The sequence below is a fragment of the Punica granatum genome, chromosome 6 (assembly GCF_007655135.1).
Source record: "Punica granatum isolate Tunisia-2019 chromosome 6, ASM765513v2, whole genome shotgun sequence".
Taxonomy (NCBI): Eukaryota; Viridiplantae; Streptophyta; class Magnoliopsida; order Myrtales; family Lythraceae; genus Punica; species Punica granatum.
In genome coordinates, this window is record NC_045132.1 from 24318867 (window position 1) to 24340583 (window position 21717).

At 40.5% G+C, this 21717-nt stretch overlaps 3 protein-coding genes across 8 annotated transcripts; 1 reads left to right on the top strand and 2 right to left on the bottom strand.

Moving 5' to 3' along the window:
- The first annotated feature begins 1966 nt into the window (after positions 1-1966).
- Positions 1967-6819, top strand: LOC116212042 (pumilio homolog 12-like). Of its 6 annotated transcripts, none has more exons than XM_031546626.1 (7): positions 1967-2422; positions 3226-4688; positions 4779-4941; positions 5028-5191; positions 5414-5672; positions 6106-6221; positions 6315-6819. In XM_031546626.1, exons 2-6 carry the CDS (start codon positions 3229-3231, stop codon positions 6211-6213), a joined length of 2154 nt encoding a protein of 717 aa, XP_031402486.1. In that variant the 5' UTR covers positions 1967-2422; positions 3226-3228; the 3' UTR covers positions 6214-6221; positions 6315-6819. The 6 variants fall into 6 exon arrangements, with proteins under 6 accessions (XP_031402486.1, XP_031402482.1, XP_031402484.1 ...); XM_031546622.1 differs by having other exon boundaries at positions 1968-2470; positions 3141-4688; XM_031546624.1 differs by having other exon boundaries at positions 1968-2422; positions 3037-4688.
- Positions 6820-7699: 880 nt separating this feature from the next.
- Positions 7700-9678, bottom strand: LOC116210967. Its single transcript, XM_031545137.1, has 2 exons — positions 8778-9678; positions 7700-7959 (listed from the first exon to the last, which is right to left on the bottom strand). The coding sequence occupies exons 1-2, from the start codon at positions 9134-9136 to the stop codon at positions 7902-7904; spliced, it is 417 nt and encodes a 138-aa protein (XP_031400997.1). The 5' UTR covers positions 9137-9678; the 3' UTR covers positions 7700-7901.
- Positions 9679-10429: 751 nt separating this feature from the next.
- On the bottom strand, positions 10430-15298 carry LOC116210966 (lysine--tRNA ligase, chloroplastic/mitochondrial). Its single transcript, XM_031545136.1, has 14 exons — positions 14967-15298; positions 14482-14700; positions 13877-13988; positions 13607-13715; positions 13332-13389; positions 13023-13091; positions 12674-12781; positions 12424-12516; positions 12173-12277; positions 11763-11969; positions 11589-11683; positions 11385-11475; positions 10935-11117; positions 10430-10823 (listed from the first exon to the last, which is right to left on the bottom strand). The coding sequence occupies exons 1-14, from the start codon at positions 15225-15227 to the stop codon at positions 10731-10733; spliced, it is 1803 nt and encodes a 600-aa protein (XP_031400996.1). The 5' UTR covers positions 15228-15298; the 3' UTR covers positions 10430-10730.
- Between the last annotated feature and the right edge of the window lie 6419 nt (positions 15299-21717).

The following is a 21717-nucleotide window of genomic DNA, read 5'->3' on the forward strand; positions in this document are numbered from 1 at the left end:
AGATAATATTTATTCAGATATAATTTATTGTATATTTATTTTTTCAAAAAGTAAATCAGATCGCATTTATCTTGTATATAGAGATTTGATGTACTATCTATATTATATTTTTATTTTTTATGATACGCTATAAATAGTGAAGGTATCATATACAATCTCATAATATACTTTTATAAATATATCAAAATTTTGCGAGAGAAGTATACGTTTCTAATCGTAAACTAAACCAAACCAAACTAAAACCTGATTTTAAAATAATTTAGATACCGCTTCTGCTTAAAAATGAAAAACTCTAAAACGCCTATTCAACCTTTGTCTCACCCGGAGCAAGCTCTTCGTGAACGAGAACCAGAAACATCAGAGAAATCTCAACTCCAGCCCGAGGTATATGTATTTCTTTATGGTTTTTGTTGGGCCCACGAAATATGTTAGATATATCCGAAATGTTTTAAGAATAATAATAATTTAAACATGAATTATTAAAATAAGGGTTAATATCACCATATAGCACGATATCTTGAAATTTTTTACTACATAACACATATCGTATTAATCTTACCATTCAACACGATATTTTGAAATTTTTTCATGACATAGCACAACAAGCAATAATTTCACAACATAGCACAAAATTTTTAAAAAATTTTAAGACATAGCACGATATTAGTTTTTCGTCAATTTTTTGTGCTATATGGTGAAAAAATTTCAAAATTTTATGCTATTTAGTGAAATTATTATTTGTTGTGTTCTGTTATGTTATGAAAAAAATTTAAAATATTGTGCTAAATGATAAAATTAATACGATTTGTGTTATGCGGTGAAAAATTTTAAAATATCGTGCAATACGACGACATTAATCTTTAAAATAATAATATCAATAAAAATGACTGTAATAAAAAAAGAATATCGAAGCAGAAAGAGAAAAAAGCTGTCAAAATGTAATCAATTTTCGGTTACAGCCGTTATGATGGATCCGAACACGCCGCTAGTCATAGCCCGGCCGTTCCTTGGACTTAGGCACAGTCCACTGAACTGACAAAACTGATACGCCCACTCCCATTCTTGCTATGCCCACTCCCCCTCCCCCCCCAAAACACGCAAGTATTACCAACCTCAAACCAAGAGACGTCCCCTTACTAATCGCGTTTACGATTTATATACCGAGCTTAACACGGGTAAGATTTCTTAAGAGTAAAATTATCAAAAAAAAAAATTACGAGTATGAACTTTAATAAGATTTAACAAGTCATGCGCGATGAATATTAAATTTTTTTTTTGATGGAGCTAAGACTCTGCCATCTATATAGATGGTTAGAGATGTGACATCGCATGCAGTCATTCTCCCCATCCATGAGTCTTGATTTTTCCTTCCCCGGGCAGTAAATGCAATTAATATGGCTAATAAAGCTCTTTCCTTTATGGGCCCATTGGAACTCCCATTGCAAAAGAGAGGGCATGGCATACTTGCCACGTCCCCATGGGGGTAAATTAGTCCAACTAATAAATGGAAACTTACGGTGAATTAGGTTACTTTTCTTTCCCTGATGCTTATTTTTAAGAAAATATATTGTCCTTCCTAATTTAGAAAATTCCCAATTGAGATGCCCCCACTATGTCTCGAGTTATCTTATTCTAATGGGAACAATGAGAAATTAAATCTCAACGATATCGTCAAATTGACCGAGACCGAAGCTAATGTCGTATTTGGTACGGCGGAATGAAAAAAAAAAAAATGAAATCGCTTCACAAAATGTAATTGTTTTTTTTTTCTTTTTTATGATAGTAATCCCATTTCATTCCTTTTGCATTTATCCATACCAAATACTACCGCAGATTTCAACTATATTATGACATTTGAAACATAGAATTAAGTCATGTTCTGGCAAAAAAAAAAACATTGTTAAAAGTTCCAAAAACCAGAAAGTCACCAAACAAACAAAGTGGTGGAGAGAGAGAGAGAGAGAGAGAGAGAGAGAGAGGAGAGGAGAGCCCATTACATTACATTACATTACATTACAGAGCATACCAATTCCATGCATGAAAATGGGATGATGGTGATGGCGATGGCGATGGTAGGGATGATGATGGCTCCTCCTCTGCATTCTTGATAGGAATATCAAAGTTTGCTCCTTTGCAGTTGAGTCTCTCCCTTGGTAATCTGCACAAAAAAAATAAATATATCCCACCTTTCTCTCTCCCTCCCTCTCTCTCTCTCTCTCTCTCTCTCCATTCTCTCCTCCCTTCTTCTATATTCACTCTCACACACACTGACCTTTACCTACACTCACACCACCACCTCCAACTCCTCCACCACTGCCAGCACTCCCTTTGCATTCCCCTAACGCCTCCCGTCCCCTCCGATTCCCATCCACCGCCGAAGCCGCCTCCTTTCCGCTGCTTCGTGTCCATGGAATCGTGACGGGTACGCCTCCCCCTCCATTGACGTGACGGCCTCTCCCGTGTGCGCTTTGTGGGTGTTCTTGTTTGTTTGAGATGCCCTTCTTGATTACTTGTGGTCCCAATGCCACTGTACGGATTATTTTTCTCTGCTTGGGGGGAGGACAAAAAAAAAAGTGATCTTTGATCGTTTCCTGTGATTTTTGTTGGGTCTGATCACATTCTGGGAATTCGGGGTCGGATCGTCTCGGTCGGACGAAAGAATCAAGGGGGTGTGTCGTTGGGATTGTTTGATCACTCCGATGATGTTTTTTTGATTTGGTTAATGCGCATTATGGCTTTATGCTGGTGGGTTATTTTGGCTTCACTCTTGTTGTTTCTTTTTCAGAATTTTGCTTCTGTTGTTGTTTACTGGAGAACAGACCTCCAGCTGTTTTGAATGCCCACTTGCATTATTTTATTGGTTCCTTTTTAAAAAATAGAAAAAAAATTCGCGAAATCAGTTCTGATTTGGTGCTGGTTGACTGATGAAATGGTTGTAGATTGGTTGTCATTCTTCAGAAGGATTAGTTGGAATAGATTTTCAAGACAGTAGTTTCAATCATCTGACCCAATATCTGTCCATTTTGAATTGAACAGTGGCATATGTCCTAAGTGATATTTGAAGTTGGAGCTTTCTTTTGATTTCGAAGGTTGTCTGTCGATTGCACTGAAGTTTTCTTCTCTGCCTTTTTATGTTGAAGAGCTCTCTCAGGTAGAGACTGCCCTGTATCACGCCAGAAAACTTGTTTCTGATCGTTCTCTGGAACTCTGTGGTTAATCTGTCAGCAAATGGGCGAGAATAAGAGGGAGGTAGAGACTGACGAAGTGGATCTGCTTCTTGACGAGATTCCAAAGGCCACTTCTGGTAATCCACACTACGAGGAGTTCCAACCGAAAGCAGTCCTGATCGATTCCTGCAAGGGACCTTACAGCGAGAAGTTCCCCAAAAACAGGAGCCCTCAGCAGAGAAAGATGGCATCGGTAAATGGAGTTCAAAATTCACTAGCCAAAACTGCTCAAGCAAATGAACCAAAACTGCCTGACGAGCAGTCCTTGACCTCTGCATTTGCCGAACTTAATGTTAGTGATGGTTTGGGAAGCCAGTATGCTAAAGGCTTAGGCATGCATCGCTTAAATGCAGATACAAAGGTCAGAAATTCAGGCTTTGATGGCATTTCTGGGGCTAGAGTTGCACAAGAAAATCCAGATGTCTGTTGGGTCGATCCTCTCGGGCTGAAAAGCCACCGAGTAGGCGGGAGTTACCAGCAAATTGATAATTCTACCGGCAGCATCTCAATGACTAATGATGGGGTTCAGTTTGTACCCAATTTACCTGTCCATGCTCTTGACACTCCCACAGCAAATCAGCAGCAGTACCTGATGAACCCACAATCTCTGCTCCCTTACTTGCGCTTGCCACATATAGACCAATCTCAGGCTGCTTGGAGGAACATAGAAGAGGAGAACTTCTATAAGTTGTATCAGCAGAGCCTTTACTACCAGCAGCTCTTGAATCATCACTTTGAAGCTCAACATCCTGTTCAATCGAATATTACACTTGGTCCAAAAAGGCAGCAACCACCCTATGAGATTCCAGTCTCTCAATGTCTGGAACGGCCGGACCAAGAAGCGTTCTTACATGGATATGGACTTGCGAGATGCTTGAAGCCGCAGAGTCTTATTCTCTCCCCCTCAGATGCTCGCGCAGTTCAGGCCTTGGATAGAATCTCTCAACAAGGTTCTGCAGCAAAAAACATGACGAGATCAAATGGCATAAATTCCTTAAGATCTGTGAAACTCGGCGCTGTCGATGATACGATCAATCACGTCAGCCAAAATGGCAGAGGGACCTCAAATGGTCAATTTTACCCCAGCCTCTGTGGTACAAACAACAGTAAATGCTTTCAGGAGGATAGGCTGAACTACTTCAGAAGTTGCGACTCAAGGCTGCTTCCTTTCAAGTATAACAACTGTGAGGATGAAGTGAGCAATAGAACTCACCTTATGGCTAAGGACCAGCATGGGTGTAGATTTTTGCAGAGGAAGATCTCTGAAGGGGGCCCGAAGGACGTCGAGAAGGTGTTCATCGAGATAATTGACCACATTGTGGAGTTGATGACTGATCCATTTGGTAATTACCTTGTCCAGAAGCTTCTTGAAGTCTGCAACGAGGATCAGCAGACAAGAATACTCCAAGTGATCACGAGAAATTCTGGGGATCTCATCCGAATATCATGTGATATGCACGGGTAGGAGTCAGCGCTCACTTTTTATTTCTCCTCTCTCCCTGATCACGTCCTTCCCTGTTTATTTTACAACTCCTTTTTTCATATCGACAGGACTCGGGTGGTTCAAAAAGTGATTGAGACCCTTAAAACTCCGGAGCAAATATCCATGGTGGTGAACTCACTGAGGCCCTGCATTGTGATTTTGATGAAGAACACAAATGGAAATCATGTTGCTCAGCGCTGTTTACAGCATTTGATGCCCGAGTATAGTCAGGTCAGCATTGCTTCTATGGCCATTAAGTCCTTCATCACCATATAGTAATGAAGCCTAAACTTCTAAGTAATGAATTCTTGTTGCAGTTCCTCTTTGATGCTGCAGCCGCTTACTGTGTGGAGCTAGCAACAGACCGCCATGGCTGTTGTGTGCTTCAGAAATGTCTGAACTATGCTGGTGGTAAGCAAAGAAGGCGCTTAATCCAAGAGATAACCTCCAATGCTTTAGTCCTTTCACAGGATCCCTTCGGGTACTTATTTTGGTCCTATTTTTCATGGGTTTCTTCAATTGACATATAATATAAAAATATAAGAATAATTTCTTCAGATTGTCTGCTTAGTGTCATTTCAGAGGAGGACATCCTGCATGAAATGATTTACAAACATAAGACGATCGAGAAAGTCAATATAAAGTTTCATAGAAATAGTGTGCGTGTCAGGAGATTGACTTGATCTTTGTTCCAACTGTGCAGAAACTATGTAGTGCAGTTTATCTTTGAGCTCCAAATTCCACAAGCAACTATCGAGATTCTCGACCAATTGGAGGGTAACTACGCCGACTTGTCCATGCAAAAGTACAGCAGTAATGTTGTTGAGAAATGCCTTGAATATGGTGGAGAAGAACGCCGTGGCCATATAATACAAGAGCTGATAGGTAATCCCAGGCTCGATCAAATCATGCAGGACCCTTATGGCAATTTTGTCATTCAAGCTGCGCTGAATTGGTCAAAGGTCAGTAAAGCAAACCTTTTCATTTACCCCTTTTTCCGCCGTCAAAGGTTTCTTGTCGGGTTATTTTCTTTTAGTTCTTTCATTCCATGGGTCTATGGTTCAAGAAGTGTGTTAAGTATACACTTGCGTAGTCTTTAATTTTAGCGGGTGAGAAATGTGGAAGAACCCCGTGTACTGAATGGCCGGCAATCTTGTCCATGTACTCTCCGGTGTTCCGCTTGATTCTTGTCTCTTTCTTTGTCCCTCCCCGCCCCCAGGGGAGAATTTTTTGGGTTTGTTTGAAGTGCTTGCTCACATTGGTGTGGAGGGAAGGTTTAACATATTACGTAGGCTCGAGAAGTGCTTGCATTCTCATTTTGAAAGAAAATGATCATGAAGAAGATGCATCTTTTTCTCCCCAAATGTAACGCAAAGTTGTTCCTTCTGCAAGCAGGGAGCTGCCAAATCCGCTCTCGTCGAGGCAGTAGAAGCGCATGTCCCCCTGCTCCGAACTAGCCCATATGGGAAGAAAGTCCTCTCCTGCAGCTCCCTCAAAAAGTGATCTTTCCGGTAAAGAAACAGGCCCTTTTTCTCTCTTCAATCTCCCGAGGCACATCACCCCGGACTCATCCTCACAATTTTTCCTTTTCCCGGGGGATCCAGATCACAGCAGAAGCTATCAGGGGCTGTTGGAGGCGTGTGCAACCTGTAAATTTTGGAAGATTTTGGGAAGCTCCAAGGAGAGTTGAACCTCTCAACAGCTCAAGATAAAATGGACAGACAGGACAGGAGGAGTCCTTTTTTGGTTCCTTTCTTTTGTTGTTATCAATCTTATCGTGTCCTTTTCTTGCTGCCTACAGTACCATAGTAGTACTTGTAGAGAGATGCATCAGATGTTCAGTTGTTTTGTTATCTTTTCACCATATAGGAATAAGACAGAGAGTCCTGGGAAGGCTTAGCTGCTGCTGGCTGGTCCAGTCCAGCCCGGAGCCGGAGAGGTTGGTTGGGAAGAGGAAGAAGAGCCTTGCTTTTCCTTCTGTTCTTTTTTGTGGTATAGTAGTCATTGGCTTTCATGGCCCTTTCAAAGTCCTGTTCTTAAATGTACATTTCCCCTTGTTACATCATGAAACACCCCTTTTTGTTCCGTAATTAATCTCGGAATTTATGATTGGCTTGTTTGGTTTTAAAGTAGGATTTTAAAATATTACTTTAACTTAATTCTACCCACAGCAAAACAAAATAACTTATACAAAATCAAATGGTGAGCTTCATTTATATCATTCTTTTTCCACAACAAAACAAAATAATTCGTACAAATTCAAATGGTGGATTTCATTTATACTATTTTTTTTTCAAAATCAAAATATAATTTTAAAATCTTACTTTGAAATCAAACGCAGCATCAGAATTGTGTTCTCCATTCTAGATTTGGTCATATTGGATATGGAGAAATTAAATAGCACCCGCGATAATTTCTTGAATCAAAAAATAATAAATAAAATAAAGATAAGAATCAAATCCTGTGGCAGGTGACACGTGTCACTTGGACCCCGACAGAATCTTAGTCAGATCAGAAATGCTTTTATTCATGAAATCTTAACTGCCTACCTAAAAGGCAAAATAGAAGACGCGGTCCCGAAGGCCCACATGTCATTAATATGTTCATGTAATCGCAGCAGCCCACATTCGGTATTATTTGGCGGGAGCCCATTAGGTGAATTCTCGACGGCCCATTGTCAGATAGGATGTTATTCCAAGGAACCCGAAACGCACACTATAACTTTGGAAAGACATTCGGACACGGTCCTTGACCCGATGATCGATCATTGACAGGGATGGTCATCTAGTATGTTAACATGATTAATGGCCATGACACGACATTTTTTGCCCAATACAGATACCTGCACACATCTGCATTTGCCGATAGCAATTGACTGTTGTCCACGACTTTTTTGAGGCGAGGATATGGTGCCGGAATGACAGTCGATTTCGTAAACATTAGAGCATAGTCCACTGTGAACTGAATAGGAACGTGCTTGGTCACAAGCAACAGAAAAAATATGGCAACTTCCATTAGATAAATGAATCAACATTCACAAATTTAGGCTAGTCACAGAAGGCTTAGAACTGGTAGCAGAGAGACAGCAAATGATTGATACGCAGGAAATTCTGTCTCTGAGGTTTCGATTCAATGAGCTGTGATTCTTCTTTTGCTGATGTGTGTTTATTCTGGCCGAGCCGGGTAAAGTGTCAAAGAATGATGCACGTATCGCTTCTTTCACTACAAGAGTCGAGTTCATCGTCTTCGCTGCAAGAGAAATGGAGAAGAAAGTGAGGAACCGCCGACCCAAAACCATCTGCTATGTGGAGCAGAAACTGATGCTTGCCACGATCATCAAACATGTAAATATTCAGAGAACATCAGTTCAAACAGTATCAATCCAAAACCTATCCATGTTACCTATACACTATTCTCTTGAAGAAGGTTAATAGCGCATCGATAAATGAAAAGCGATAATGAGAAGAAATGTATCTTATTGTTCTGTCATCTGCAGATGTCCTTGGTTTTTATGGGGTAATTCTGTGCATTTCACGGCGAGATGTTCTTTGCGTATAACAAGACAGCATATCTCCTTCAGAAGCCATACTTGGGAAACTTAAACCATTTACCATAATTCTATGAAAAACATCTGAATCCCTTCGATCATACACAGCAGACCGTTACAGCACATTGACATGGAAAACTGAAAAACACCTTCAGATGTTTGGCATGATTCTGCTCTTCCAGCCACCCAGGTTCAGAAGGGATCCAAAATATAACCAAATTTTGTTGTTCATTCCGTAGTTTCAGCATTCCGAGAGACAAAAACGAACACAAACTCCGATACAACCGCCATGTTCTTCGTACAACTCTATGTTTCTCCCACGCAGTTTTAGTTCTAAGGGAAATCCCTACATATAACTTAAGATCCTCGTAACTACGAGATAAGTTTTCGCGGAGTATCATTCGACTTCCGACTTAAGCTAACTAACCAAACGGATAACGAGATGTGAAAATTGGTCATCTTTTCTACTATGCAAACAAGGGCAGGGAAAGATATATCGGCATAAAGAGGAATTACCCACCAAGAATCAAACTCCCTGATCTCAACAAGCTCCTTTCCAAAGAAATCCACCCACTTCACTTTCTTCTTCTTCTTCTTCTTCTTCTCCTGAGCCTCTTCCACACCCTGAGACACCTTCTTCAGGCTGCTTTTGATGCAGACACTGCCGTCGGCTTGCTGCTGTTTCGGCTTCTCATCAGAATTTCCATTCTTCACCACGGCAGATGACTGGTCGGATGACTCGCTGGGGACCGAGATAACTGTCGAGGGGACATGAGGGGCATTTCCCAATTTCAGGGGCCCTGGGGTGTAGATATGAGGGGAAGGCTTGCAGAAGCAGATGAAGGACGGGCAATGAAACTTGCAGGGCATAAACTTCATGAAAGATTGCTACTTTCCTGATCTTCTATGAACTGAAACTGACCGACCAACCGAAATCAGCCCATATTGCTGTCACGGTCCAGGAATTGATAGAAAAGACCCGGAGGAAGAAGAAAAGCTTCCTCCTTTCTGAGGAAGGGGAAGAAAGAATTGTGACCCAGAAGAGAATTCGAGCTTTCTGCAGGATCTACAGTTGCACTACGGATGCTGAGTATCTAAGCTGAAATGACCATTCTCTCCTCCCTCCATTATCAGAACTTGAGAGTTGCAGACAAAAGAAGATCACAGACAGAGGGAGATGGAGACAGGAGGGAGGGAGAGAGAGAGAGAGAGAGAGAGTTTAGATGGGAAGTTTTTGGAGGGCAGCAAATGACTGCAGAAGAATCTATTAAAGTTCGTAGCGGTTCATGTTTTTATATTTTTCCACCGACCGGAATCCGATGAATAACTGCCATAACCTACTGTCAGGCTGGGGAGGAATTGATGAAGTGGAAGCCTTCTTCAATTCCTCCCCCGAAATGGAATTTTCCTTTTTCCCCAACCCAATTCCCAAAAGGCAAGAATATTAAGAAAATAATTTTAAAAAGATTGCTGAGACAGCTTTGCTTGTTTGTTGACAGGATAACCGTTCAATTCAGACAAAGGCAAGAAAATGCTAATTAGATAATGAGGAATCTCTGATAAGGTGATATCATAAGGATCTGGGAGCATTAAAAATGGAAGTACAGAGCAGCAAATCAATCCGAGTCGTGGTCAATTGGAATAACAAACCGAAAGATCTAACTCGCTTGATCGAGCGCTGACACTTCTTTATTAGTGGCCGATCGAAACGAAAGGCGTTTCGTAACAGTGTTAGTTCTAGCTGCAACCTTGAAGTCGATTCTACAGTTTGCTTGTGAACTATAAGGATTGACCTTTTCTCCCTCAAGCAAACGATTGCTTATAGAGTAATTACTTTCCTAGATCTTCCGCGTCTGTGCCATTGTCCACCTTACTTTACGAGCCGGTCGCGTCCAAGGAAATTTAACTAGTGCACTTTCTTCCTGCAATCAAATAATTTCATGCTCGATTCTTTTTCTTCTTTTTTTTGCATCCGATTCCTGCAAAAGATTCCCGATCCGTATGGCGTATTTATCATCGATGATCATCCATAATCACAGCGTGGTGAATCTTCCTGAAATGGGGTAGAGTGCCCAGATGAGGTGAATGTGACATAGGAGCACTTTTAGTGGTAGTAATTGGAACTGAAACGCCTGGAGCCCATTATGGTTGAGTTGGTGGGGAGAAAAGGGATAAGAAAAAGAAAAGCTTTTCTTTTATTCAAACAATAGTTCACAGGCAACAGTCTCAGTGCCATAAGCAATGTGGATAGGAGATAAATGTCGCTCAAACAAATTCACATGTTCCGGAAATATTTCTGCAATTTCACGACTCGAAGAAGGTATGTGAAGTCCCTCCAATATAAACTACTATTACAGCTCAAAGAGAATGACCAAAATTTTGCTACATCCGAATGCCTAAGAGGACTTCTTCCTGTGTCCGTTGAATGACAGGTTACAAGATTCGGCTCCTTTGAACAGAATGTGAATAGCTGCTACTGTTGAGCCTTAAGGATGGGGAAAGCAATTACATCTCGTATGCTTGCAGAGTTTGTTAATAGCATCACCAGCCGGTCGATCCCAAGCCCCTGAAGGAGGGAATGAAACATGTTTTCTTAGTTTGCCCTTGGATTCTAGAAAACCAAGTTTGTCCCAGCAGCACATTGCTCGATTGTAATAGAAATTGATCAGGATCTTACCATTCCAGAAGCAGGAGGCATCCCATACTCCAGAGCTGTCAGGAAGTCATCATCAAGAGTCACTTCGTACGATTCATCATCATCGTCATCCTCTGATGCTTTCCCTTTGTTAGATTCGCCACGAGAGAGAGCTGCTGCCCTCTTCTCGTTGTGCTGCCTCACTTGCTCTTCCAAGCGTCCTCTCTGTCAACATTCAAAATCAAGCATGAACCAGACCAATTGATCCCAACAGTTCCACTACAAAGCAGCCACACAGGCAATCTGGTTCTTAAAAATAGATTGATATGCATGCGAACCAGTGGGAACCGGACTGAATTGAGGATGGGACTGAGAAACTCTAGAGACTTTGTTTTAATACAATATTAGCATTTTTAAGTTATATTAATGTAAGCAATTGGAACAAACAAGAATCCCTGACCAGTTCACTGAGAGAACAGATATATTGCTTACCTGATCCATTGGATCAGTTAACTCCGAAAATGCATTGGCAAGTTCGCGACCGCAGATGAAGAGTTCAAATCTCTCAGTCAAGCCCAAACGCCTGATATCGGATAGGAATAAAATGTCAGATCATTAAAGAAACAATGCTGAATTAGCAAATTGGGTTTTCATGTGGCAGCTCAATCGTTTCATCAAGGTTATGCATTTTAATACCTTCGATGAGGTTTGGCGAGAGGAGATATCTCAACAGGATAGTCCAAAACGAATGTGGGTTGAAGAAGCTTCGGCTCCACAACTACCTCAAAAACCTAATATTAGGCAACATGATTATAAAACCCCGCAAAATAAAGTAGTCTCGTCTTAAAAGAAAAGAGAATGAAAAACAACCTCATTAACAAGATGACCGATAGAAGGGCATGATTCGATAGCAATTTTGTTTTTACTTTCAAGGGTGCTTCCAAGCTTTGTGAGAGTAACCTCTTTAGCGGCTTTAAGATTGCCACTAAAATCATCAAAATCAACTCCAATAGCTTCTTTGACAAGATTATGCATTGTTTCTCTTCTCCAAGGCCGCTCTAGACAGATCTCTGTTCCCTGCATGCCGAAATTAAAAAACTGAGACATTTATCATAGGTAGCTCAGCATGTTGTTTCTAGAGCATCCTTAACTTCTATGAGCTGCAAAGCATTATAATTATACAGAACTCTCTCACCCCTTTCATTGATCATGTCAAGAATTCTTACAGGGAAGACTGACCATTATCTCAAGTCTGTTAAAAGGAAGTAAAGAAGACTTTCCTGGTACTCAATGGTAAGCTTATCATTAACTGCAAGGGCACATCGGGTTACAATTTCCTCAGCCATGTTCATCATGCTCTCATAGTCGGAATATGCTTCGTACATCTGAAACAAGCTAACAAAAGTACTGTCAAAAGCATTTCTTTCTTACACACGGACTTGAACATATATATCCTAATACTTATGAATATAAGGTCAAAGCTATAGATATTAAACTCTTAATATGCCAGGAAAGAACAATAAAGAAATACCTCTATGGTGGTAAACTCAGGATTATGGCGAGTTGATATCCCTTCATTCCTAAATATGCGTCCAATTTCATACACCTTTTCAAATCCACCGACCTGAGGAAATTTTGCAGTTATTTAATCGGATAAACAAAATCATTGAAGCTGCATGCAGCGTTTACTAGAACGATTGGCAAATAAGTGTCGTGACCTGCCGAAATATGATCTATTATGAGAATACTCTTTCTGCTTATCTCTTGATAAATGTACTTACAAGCATTCTTTTTAAGTGGAGCTCAGTGGCGATTCTCAAGTAGAGGTCCCTCCCAAGTGAATTATGGTATGTGATGAATGGTCTTGCCTCAGCTCCACCAGCTGCTCCCTAGTCAGACAAAACAATAAGAAAACACACATCCTAAAAAAGGCAGCAGGCGCATGAACATTTTTTAGTGTCAAGTTTCATATTTCATTTCTGAAAAGTTTTAGTCATGTAGAGTTGTTCAAACTGTTTCCTATATCAATTTAAGCCATCACAAGAAATTGCTTTTAGACTACAATCCCCAATACATTTAGAGGCTGAAAACATAAGAAGAAAGTAAAAACCATGAAGATATTAGACGAACCTGCAGGACTGGAGTCTCGACTTCAACAAAACCAGAAGCTTCAACTGTCCTCCGGATCTCTGAGACAATCTACTCGCAGAAGAAAGAAGGAATTAAATCAATAAGTGTAACCCTAAAAACTCTCGTACTTCTCCGAGTTAACAGTTGCAAAGTACTTCATAGATGATTGGAAAGATACACAAGTGACACAATATTCCCACAAGAAAATTAAAGAGACTGAGATTGACGTACCACGTTTCAGTCTCTAGAGAGTGAATCTAAATTGTAATTTTTCATGAGAAAGTAGGAAAGAAGCAGGTCCCCCTTTACCTTTGCTCTTTTTCGAAAAACATCAGCTACTTCGGGATTCGCAATCATATCTACGTACCTGACACAGAGATTAATAGTAGACGCGGGTTATTGGCACACAAAAGCCACTTTTAGTTCATCGCACAGTCGATCAAGTCAACCTACTAGACAAACACCTGTTTCGTTCAGATATTTGGATCCAAAAGAAATTGGGATTTCAAAACACAATCATCTGTCGTACCAAAGTCATTTCACCTCATGAAAATGACAAAAATGGAATAGATAAATATGTTTACCTTTGACGGTACCGCTTGTCCACATCAGTGAGACCATGGTATTTATCAGGGAGTGGAAGTAAGGACTTCGTAAGAATAGCAAAAGAATTCACACACACGGAAAGCTCACCTGAAGAATATACCATCGAAAATATATCAACAAACTCATTGACTTCATCATGTACAGCAAACAAGAATTGCTGAGCTCAGCAGCTATATGTGCTATTCCCATTAATTTAGAAGCAAACAAATATCTGTATCCAAATGGAAGGCAAAATTTGTAATGATCACCTTTCTCTGTCCGCTTTATGGTTCCATTCGCCCCGAGGATGTCACCAATGTCGACAAGCGTCTTTAGGTGCTCGAATTGTTCGTTTGAGAGCCTTTCCTTCTCGCAGTAAAGCTAAAAAAAAAGTTGATGACTTCAATTAACCATGGCCATAGCTTAAAGAACCGAAAGAGAATCTGGCATCTGTGCAATTTAAATTTCTCATTTTTATTTAACCTTCTCATTTTTATTTAACCTTGTAGTGCTCCAACGTGAAAAAGTCATGAGCCCAAAAGGCCATTTCAAATCGCAAATGTCCATTTGAAATCTGCCATGGTTGTAGAAACTAGTTTCAGCTCAATTCAAATCTGCCAATAGGTAGTATTTGGATTCAACAATTTACAAGAATATCCATTGCATACAGGAATATAGTTGAATGGTAATGGGACCAAAATCAGTGTGTTTTCTGAGAATCCAACTAACATTGTAAGCAAATCCAATGTTATCATTGGTCTGTTTCTAGTTATTTAGTGTAAGACCTAGTCCAGGACCATACCATTCAGCTCATAACAAACTAATTCAAAACCAAAATGGAAGCATCAGAAACACTACAGGCACCCAAGCTAACCTGAATTGATCCAGAGTCGTCTCTAAGAGTCAAGAAAGCAAGCTTCCCAAAAGCTCGTCGCGCAACGACTCTTCCAGCTATAGAAACTCGATCACTCTCACAAGTCAGCTCTTCCCCATTTCCCAGATCCTTATATATGTCCTGCAGCTCATTCGCGGTATGAGTCCTTTCCCACTTATAAGCATAAGGCTCGAGCCCCTTGCTCCTCAGCTCTTCCACCTATAAAAATACCGAGAATTTCATCGAGAAAATTCGAACTTGATGGGGACCCTTGTTTTGATTCATCTTGCAGTTCTGAATTACCAAAAAACTTTAGAAGGATTAAACTAATGTCCCTCATCGTATCCGGTTAGGAGTCAAATTTTGGAACTTTGCAGCTTCTTGAATTGGTCTATTCAAAGGCCAAATTGCATCAGTCGTACAATGAGCTAAGAACCACGTGAAAGCCTAACTAGAACAAAATAGCGGAGCCTTCTGCTTCGAACCTTCTTTGAGCGAATGGCACGAATAGCTTCCCTGTCGGAAGTGGTGGTGGAGGAAGGCGAGCGGCGATTGCGTCCGGAGGCGGAAGGAGTTGAGGCGGTGGCGGCGGAAGAAGGGGAGGAGGAAGAGGAGCAGCGGAAGAAGAAAAGCTTGGGGGAGGAAGAGGGGCGTCGAGCTGAGGAGGAGGAGAAGGAGGCAAGGCGGAAGAGATGCTTCAGAGGCCGAGATGAGAGGCTCCACACTCGTAGGTTCACTGCCTCCATCTTCAGCCGCTGACTGTGTCTGCTGCTTCTCGAATTCGTCTCCTCTTCCTGGTTTTATCCGAAGCTTTTGTTTTAAGTTTGGTCGGATGGAAAACAAGAAACGTACGTTTTCCTCAAGACAGTCCAAGAGGAAAACATTTTCCGTTTTCCTAGACTTCTTTATTTCTTTAAAGATAGAAATTTAAATAATAATAATATAATAAAAACAATCTATCCATCTGTACCTCTCTATATATATATATATAGTAAAACTAACTATGTTTTGCAATAAATTTCTTCAATAAATACAACTATAATAATTTAAATTATATTTATTATAAATTAATGAACGCAACTACTAATTTAAAATTATTAGAAATTATAAATCTATATTTAAATATATGATGAAATTGATTGCCAAGAAAATAAATGTGCTTAATGCAAATTATAAAATTATGAAAGATAATATAAATAGAAAATGTGAAGTACTAATAGGAAAATGGAATATCCTTTTAATCAAAAGTAAAAAAATCGACTACTAGAATTATGAAAATTTTAAAATTTTAGGAAGGTAGTATATAATTTAGAAAAAATAAAATTTATGAATAAAACTGTATTGAACTTTCAAATTAAAATGATGTATTTCATTTTTTGTATATATATTGAGAGATATTCGGGATATCCGAAATACATTTTCTATTATCTTTCTGTTATCTCGAGATATTGTAATATTCTAAAGTTAGTTTTCTTCTTTTTCGGATATAGAACAGATTGTATATATGTAGCTCGTTACCCCGATGAATAGATCAGAATGATTAATTCTAAATTGGAGTCTTAAGATGGTATCAGAGCCAGGCTTTCTCTGGAACTTCTAAGATTTGAGAATTAATGAGAAGGGATGACGAAGAAGGAAGAAAAGGTTGAAAACTCCGGGAAAGGGATGCAGGGTTCTGCGATTTATAGGATCGGAAGTTCGGATTCCAGGGGGGTACAAATCACCTCATGTTTGCTTAATGGAGAGAATTACCTGACATGGTCAAGGGTAATGACGATTGCATTGACAGCGAAAGGGAAGCTGGGATTTGTGGAAGGCAAGGTCCCGAGACCACCACCAGGTAACCCGAACCTGGAAAACTGGGAGATGTGCAACTCTCTTGTTTTGGCTTGGATTTTTAATGGACTGGAGAAGGAACTTCAACCGAGTGCGGCTTATGCAACGGAAGCAAAGATGCTTTGGGATGATTTGAAGGAGAGATATTCTCAAGGCAATGAAACGAGAATATATCAATTGAAGTCTGATATCTGTATGTATCGACAGGGAGGGAAGACAATCCAAAAGTATTACTCGGGAATCAAGACGTTGTGGGACGAGCTCGAGAATTACCTTGAGTCACCGGGATGCTCTTGTGAGGCTGCTACACGGTATGCTGCACAGAGAGAAAAGGAGAAAGTATATCAATTCTTGATGGGATTAGACGACCAATTTCGAGGAGTGAGGTCCGACATTCTCAGGACCGTGCCCTTACCAACATTAAGCAGAATATATCAGATGGTCTCAGAGGAAGAGAATCAACTTGCTGTTGTCCGCTCCCGCGAGACTGTACGCACACCAGAAGGGGGAATCGAGCTGGGAGCTTTCGCTGAGAAGGGGGCGAGCGAAAATCGACAGGGACAGCGCTGGACAGCAGAGGGCAAGCCGATCTGCGACCATTGTGGTCGACCAGGCCACATCAGAAACTCTTGCTGGACGCTCCATGGTTCGCCTGCAGAAGGGAATAAGGGCAAAGGGAGGAAGGCAACTGAACAAGGGAAGCAAGGAGGACAAGGGCAATGGAGAGCACCCGGGCAGACTACTGGGCAGCGGTGGAAAGGACAAAATACAAGTCAGAGTGGACCAACATTGGGGCAGTGGAATGGAGGAAAGTCAACCAGAAATGCACTGGCTAATGCAGTACATGAAGGAGCGGGAACCAGTGGCGGGGGTAATTCCATCCCGGGATTATCCAGCACTCAACTTGAAACATTGCTTAGCATGATCGCAGCACATGAAAGGGAAAATGAGCCACTAGTCGGTTAATCTAATAATAATTTTATTTTTGTTGAAAAGGGAGAATGGATAATTGATACAGGGGCATCAAGACATATGACCGGTTGTGTGAATTATTTGGATGATTCGAGGCCAATTGGAGAAGAATTTTCCATTTATATTCCTAATGGAAAGTCCACTCAAGCAAGGAATATGGGGACTGTGCGACTTGGGAATTTGTTCACTTTGCAGAACGTCTTATTTGTGCCATCGTTTAATTGCAATTTGATTTCGGTCGGCCAACTAAGCAAAGATATGGATTGCTTTGTGACATTCTTACCTGGGTTATGTCTCATACAGGACCGCATATCGAGGAAGATAATTGGACTGGGTGAGCTTCAAGGGGGGGTGTACTACTTGCGGTGGCTGGCATCATCGGTGTTGGCTTGTCAGGCTCAAGTGTTTGGCTCATGAGATATCTGGCATAAACGGCTCGGGCATCCATCTAGTGGTATTAAAATAAGTGAGATTGATTTCGATTCTAACTCCATGAAGAATAAAGGCTGTGATGTATGTCTTCGAGCTAAACAAACTCGTTTGCAATTTAATTTGAGTTCAAATAAAGCTCCATCTCCATTCTATCTTGTGCATTGTGATTTGTGGGGTCCTTATAAAGAGAAGACGATTTCGGGAGAAAGTTATTTTTTGACTATTGTGGATGATCATAGCCGAGCAGTTTGGTTGTATATGTTAAAGGATAAAACGGAAGCACGACGAAGTTTGATGGGGTTCTGTAATTTAGTCAAAAATCAATTTGGAACTACTGTGAAAGTGGTACGAAGTGATAATGGGCTAGAATTCTTGTCTCGGGAGTTACAAGATTTCTTCTTTCAGAATGGAATTGTGCATCAGACATCTTGTACGGACACACCGCAACAAAATGGACGAGTGGAGAGAAAGCATAGGCACATACTTAATGTCGCACGTGCACTATTATTTCAGGCCTCACTCCCTACACGTTTCTGGGGAGAAAGTGTTGCGACAGCGGCCTATTTGATTAACATGATGCCGACACAGATATTGCATGGCAAAAGTCCGTATGAGGTTCTTTTTCAGAGAAAACCAAGTTATTCAAATCTGCGGGTATTCGGATCTTTATGTTATGCACATCATCGACCACGTAACAAAGATAAGTTTGCTGAGAGGTCTCGGAGATGTATATTTGTGGGGTATCCCCATGGAAAGAAAGGATGGCGGATGTTTGATTTGGACAAGGAAGAATTCTTTGTTTCAAGGGACGTGCAATTTTTTGAGAGTGAATTCCCATTTAAGAAAAGTGATCACCCGAAGATGACAACCGGGAATCCTCTATTTTTCCCGAAGACATGGGCTGGAGAGAACTTTGTTTTTGAGGGGGAGGGAGATATGTGGTGGATCAGGGAAGAAATGGAAGGAGGAAAGGAGGCCCGTGATAGGCCACTGCCCAGTCCAGAAAATCCTGCGGGGCCTCAGAGAAGCACAGGTGGAGCGGCGTCCAGTCCACGATCAGAAAATCCTGCGGGGCCTCGAGGAAGTTTGGATGGATCTCTGCTCAGCCCATCAAATAACAGATCTAGTGGGCTGCAGAGAGAATTGGAGCAAGAGGCCCTGTCCAGTCTAGAACGGGAGTAGGAATTTCAGCCTGCATGCCGAATTATTCCGGCCCAATCCCAGCAAATTGCAACAGAGCTGAGAGGATCTGATGCTCAAGCTTCGCGACGATTGGGTAGAGAAATTCGAGCGCCAACATATTTGAAGGACTTTGTTGATCATGAAGATAAAAATTTTGTTACTCACGTTGCCACACATTACCCCCCCTGCTCGCCCATTCCATCGAAATCCTCAGGTATGTCGTATCCTATTGAAACTTATTTAGCTCAAACTGGATCTCCTAATTTGGATCTGTCCTATTTGGCTGCAATTGATTCGGATATTGAGCCTAGAACTTACCAAGAAGCAGTTCGTGATCCTCGATGGAAAGCAGCAATGGCGGAAGAAATACGAGCATTGGAATTGAATCGGACTTGGATATTGGAGACATTGCCCCCAGGTAAGCGACCTATAGACTGTAAATGGGTCTACAAAATAAAGCGATGTGCAGATGGAAGTGTAGAGCGATATAAGGCACGTTTGGTTGCGAAGGGGTTTACTCAAGTAGAAGGTATTGATTTTCATGAGACGTTTGCTCCTGTAGCTAAATTGGTTACTGTGAGGTGTCTATTGGCTGTGGCGATAGCAAAGGGTTGGGAGATGCATCAAATGGATGTGCAAAATGCTTTTCTGCATGGAGATTTAGATGAAGAGGTATATATGAAGCTACCACCTGGATTTTCTTCCCATAGAGGAAGGGTTGTGTGTCGTCTCCAAAAGTCTCTTTATGGTCTTCGACAAGCATCGCGCAATTGGTACTCTAAAGTTGCGGACGCATTGCGAAGATATGGTTTTCAGCAATCTGGTGCCGACCATTTCTTATTTGTTTATTCAAAAGGAGATATCTTTCTGGGAGTTCTGGTTTATGTGGATGATCTTATAGTGGTTGGCAACAATTCTGGACATTGTGCTTCTTTTAAGAAGTATCTTAATAAGTGTTTTCGGATCAAAGATCTTGGTCCACTGAAGTATTTTTTAGGAATTGAGGTGACTCTTACAGATTCTGGTCTTTTTCTTTGTCAGAGAAAATATGCACTTGATATTATAACTGAGTGCGGGATGTTGGGATCTCGACCTTCTTATTTTCCCATGGAGCAGAATCATGGGCTCACAGCTGGTTCGGGCTCCTGTCTTGAAGATGCAAGCAGATATAGACGTTTGATTGGTCGATTAATTTATCTGACTATCACCAGACCAGATTTATGTTATTCAGTGCACATATTGGCACAATTCATGCAAGATCCAGGTCAACCACATTGGGATGCAGCCATGAGAGTGGTGCGCTATTTGAAGCAGTCACCTGGACAAGGGATTTTCATACAACCTGAATCTTTGGATCTAGTGGCATATTGTGATTCAGATTGGGCAAGCTGCCCCATGACCCGACGATTAGTTTCGGGGTACTTCGTCACACTTGGAGGATCACCGATCTCTTGGAAGACTAAGAAGCAGACTACGGTGTCTAGATCGTCTGCAGAAGCTGAGTACAGGGCTATGGCTACCACTGTGAGTGAAGTACTTTGGCTACGAAGTTTATTGAGCTCCCTTGGGGTTCGAACTGCTCATCCTACACGTTTGTTCTGTGACAATCAGGCAGCCTTGCATATTGCTGCCAATCCTGTGTTTCACGAGAGGACTAAGCATATAGAGATAGATTGTCACTTTATTCGTGAACATATTCAATCTCGAGTCATTGTCACTGCACATGTTTCAACCAGACTGCAACTCGCAGATATATTCACGAAGGCTTTGGGTCGAGATCGTTTTACATTTCTTCTCGGCAAGTTGGGCATTCGTCAGACTCATGCTTCAACTTGAGGGGGAGTATTGAGAGATATTCGGGATATCCGAAATACATTTTCTATTATCTTTCTATTATCTCGAGATATTGTAATATTCTAAAGTTAGTTTTCTTCTTTTTCGGATATAGAACAGATTGTATATATGTAGCTCGTTACCCCGATGTATAGATCAGAATGATTAATTCTAAATTGGAGTCTTAAGAATATACTTAATAATCATGTTAGAATATTAAATGTATTAACAAATATAAAACTAATAATATTTTTCACATTATAGATGAATAAGTATTATGCTACATAAATCTAATTGGAAAATGAAATATCCTTCTAATCAAAAGTGAAAAATGGACCGCTAGAATTGGGAAAATTTAAAATTTTAAGAAGATAGCATATAATATAGAACTTAGAATTGATTCACAATAATTCTTTCACTCCCAAAAAATAAGGTATATAGGAAGTCGTGGTGTCGAGATATATCTAGTTCTAAATATCCTTGAAATTCCTCCATAAAAATAAAGTTTATGAATAAAATTGTATTAGACTTTCAATTTTGTTACAATGATATATTTCATTTTATACATAAACTTAATGACCATGTTAGAATATTGAATGAATTAACATATATAAAACTAATATTATATTTTGACATTATAGATGAGTAAGTGTACATAAATAAAAAGTAAACTAGTAACAATGCAAAGGACGGTCGATGACCTTAAGTAGGGTAAAAATGGGTGAGTATTGTCGGTATTTTAGTTGATTTTTTCATCCCCGACTTTTCTGGGGTATTTTTCTAGAATTTAAAAAAAAAATCGAAAACCATTTTGGGAGAGGAAAGACCAACCAATAATAGACTCGATCTTTTTGGGCCCCAAAGTTTTTTTCGATAGTTGTATGGTAAAAATCTGAAAAATTTATGTTGTGAAAATCGATTAATCTGCATCAATTTCTATACAAATGAAGAGCATTTCGAAAATTATAATCTCAATCAAAT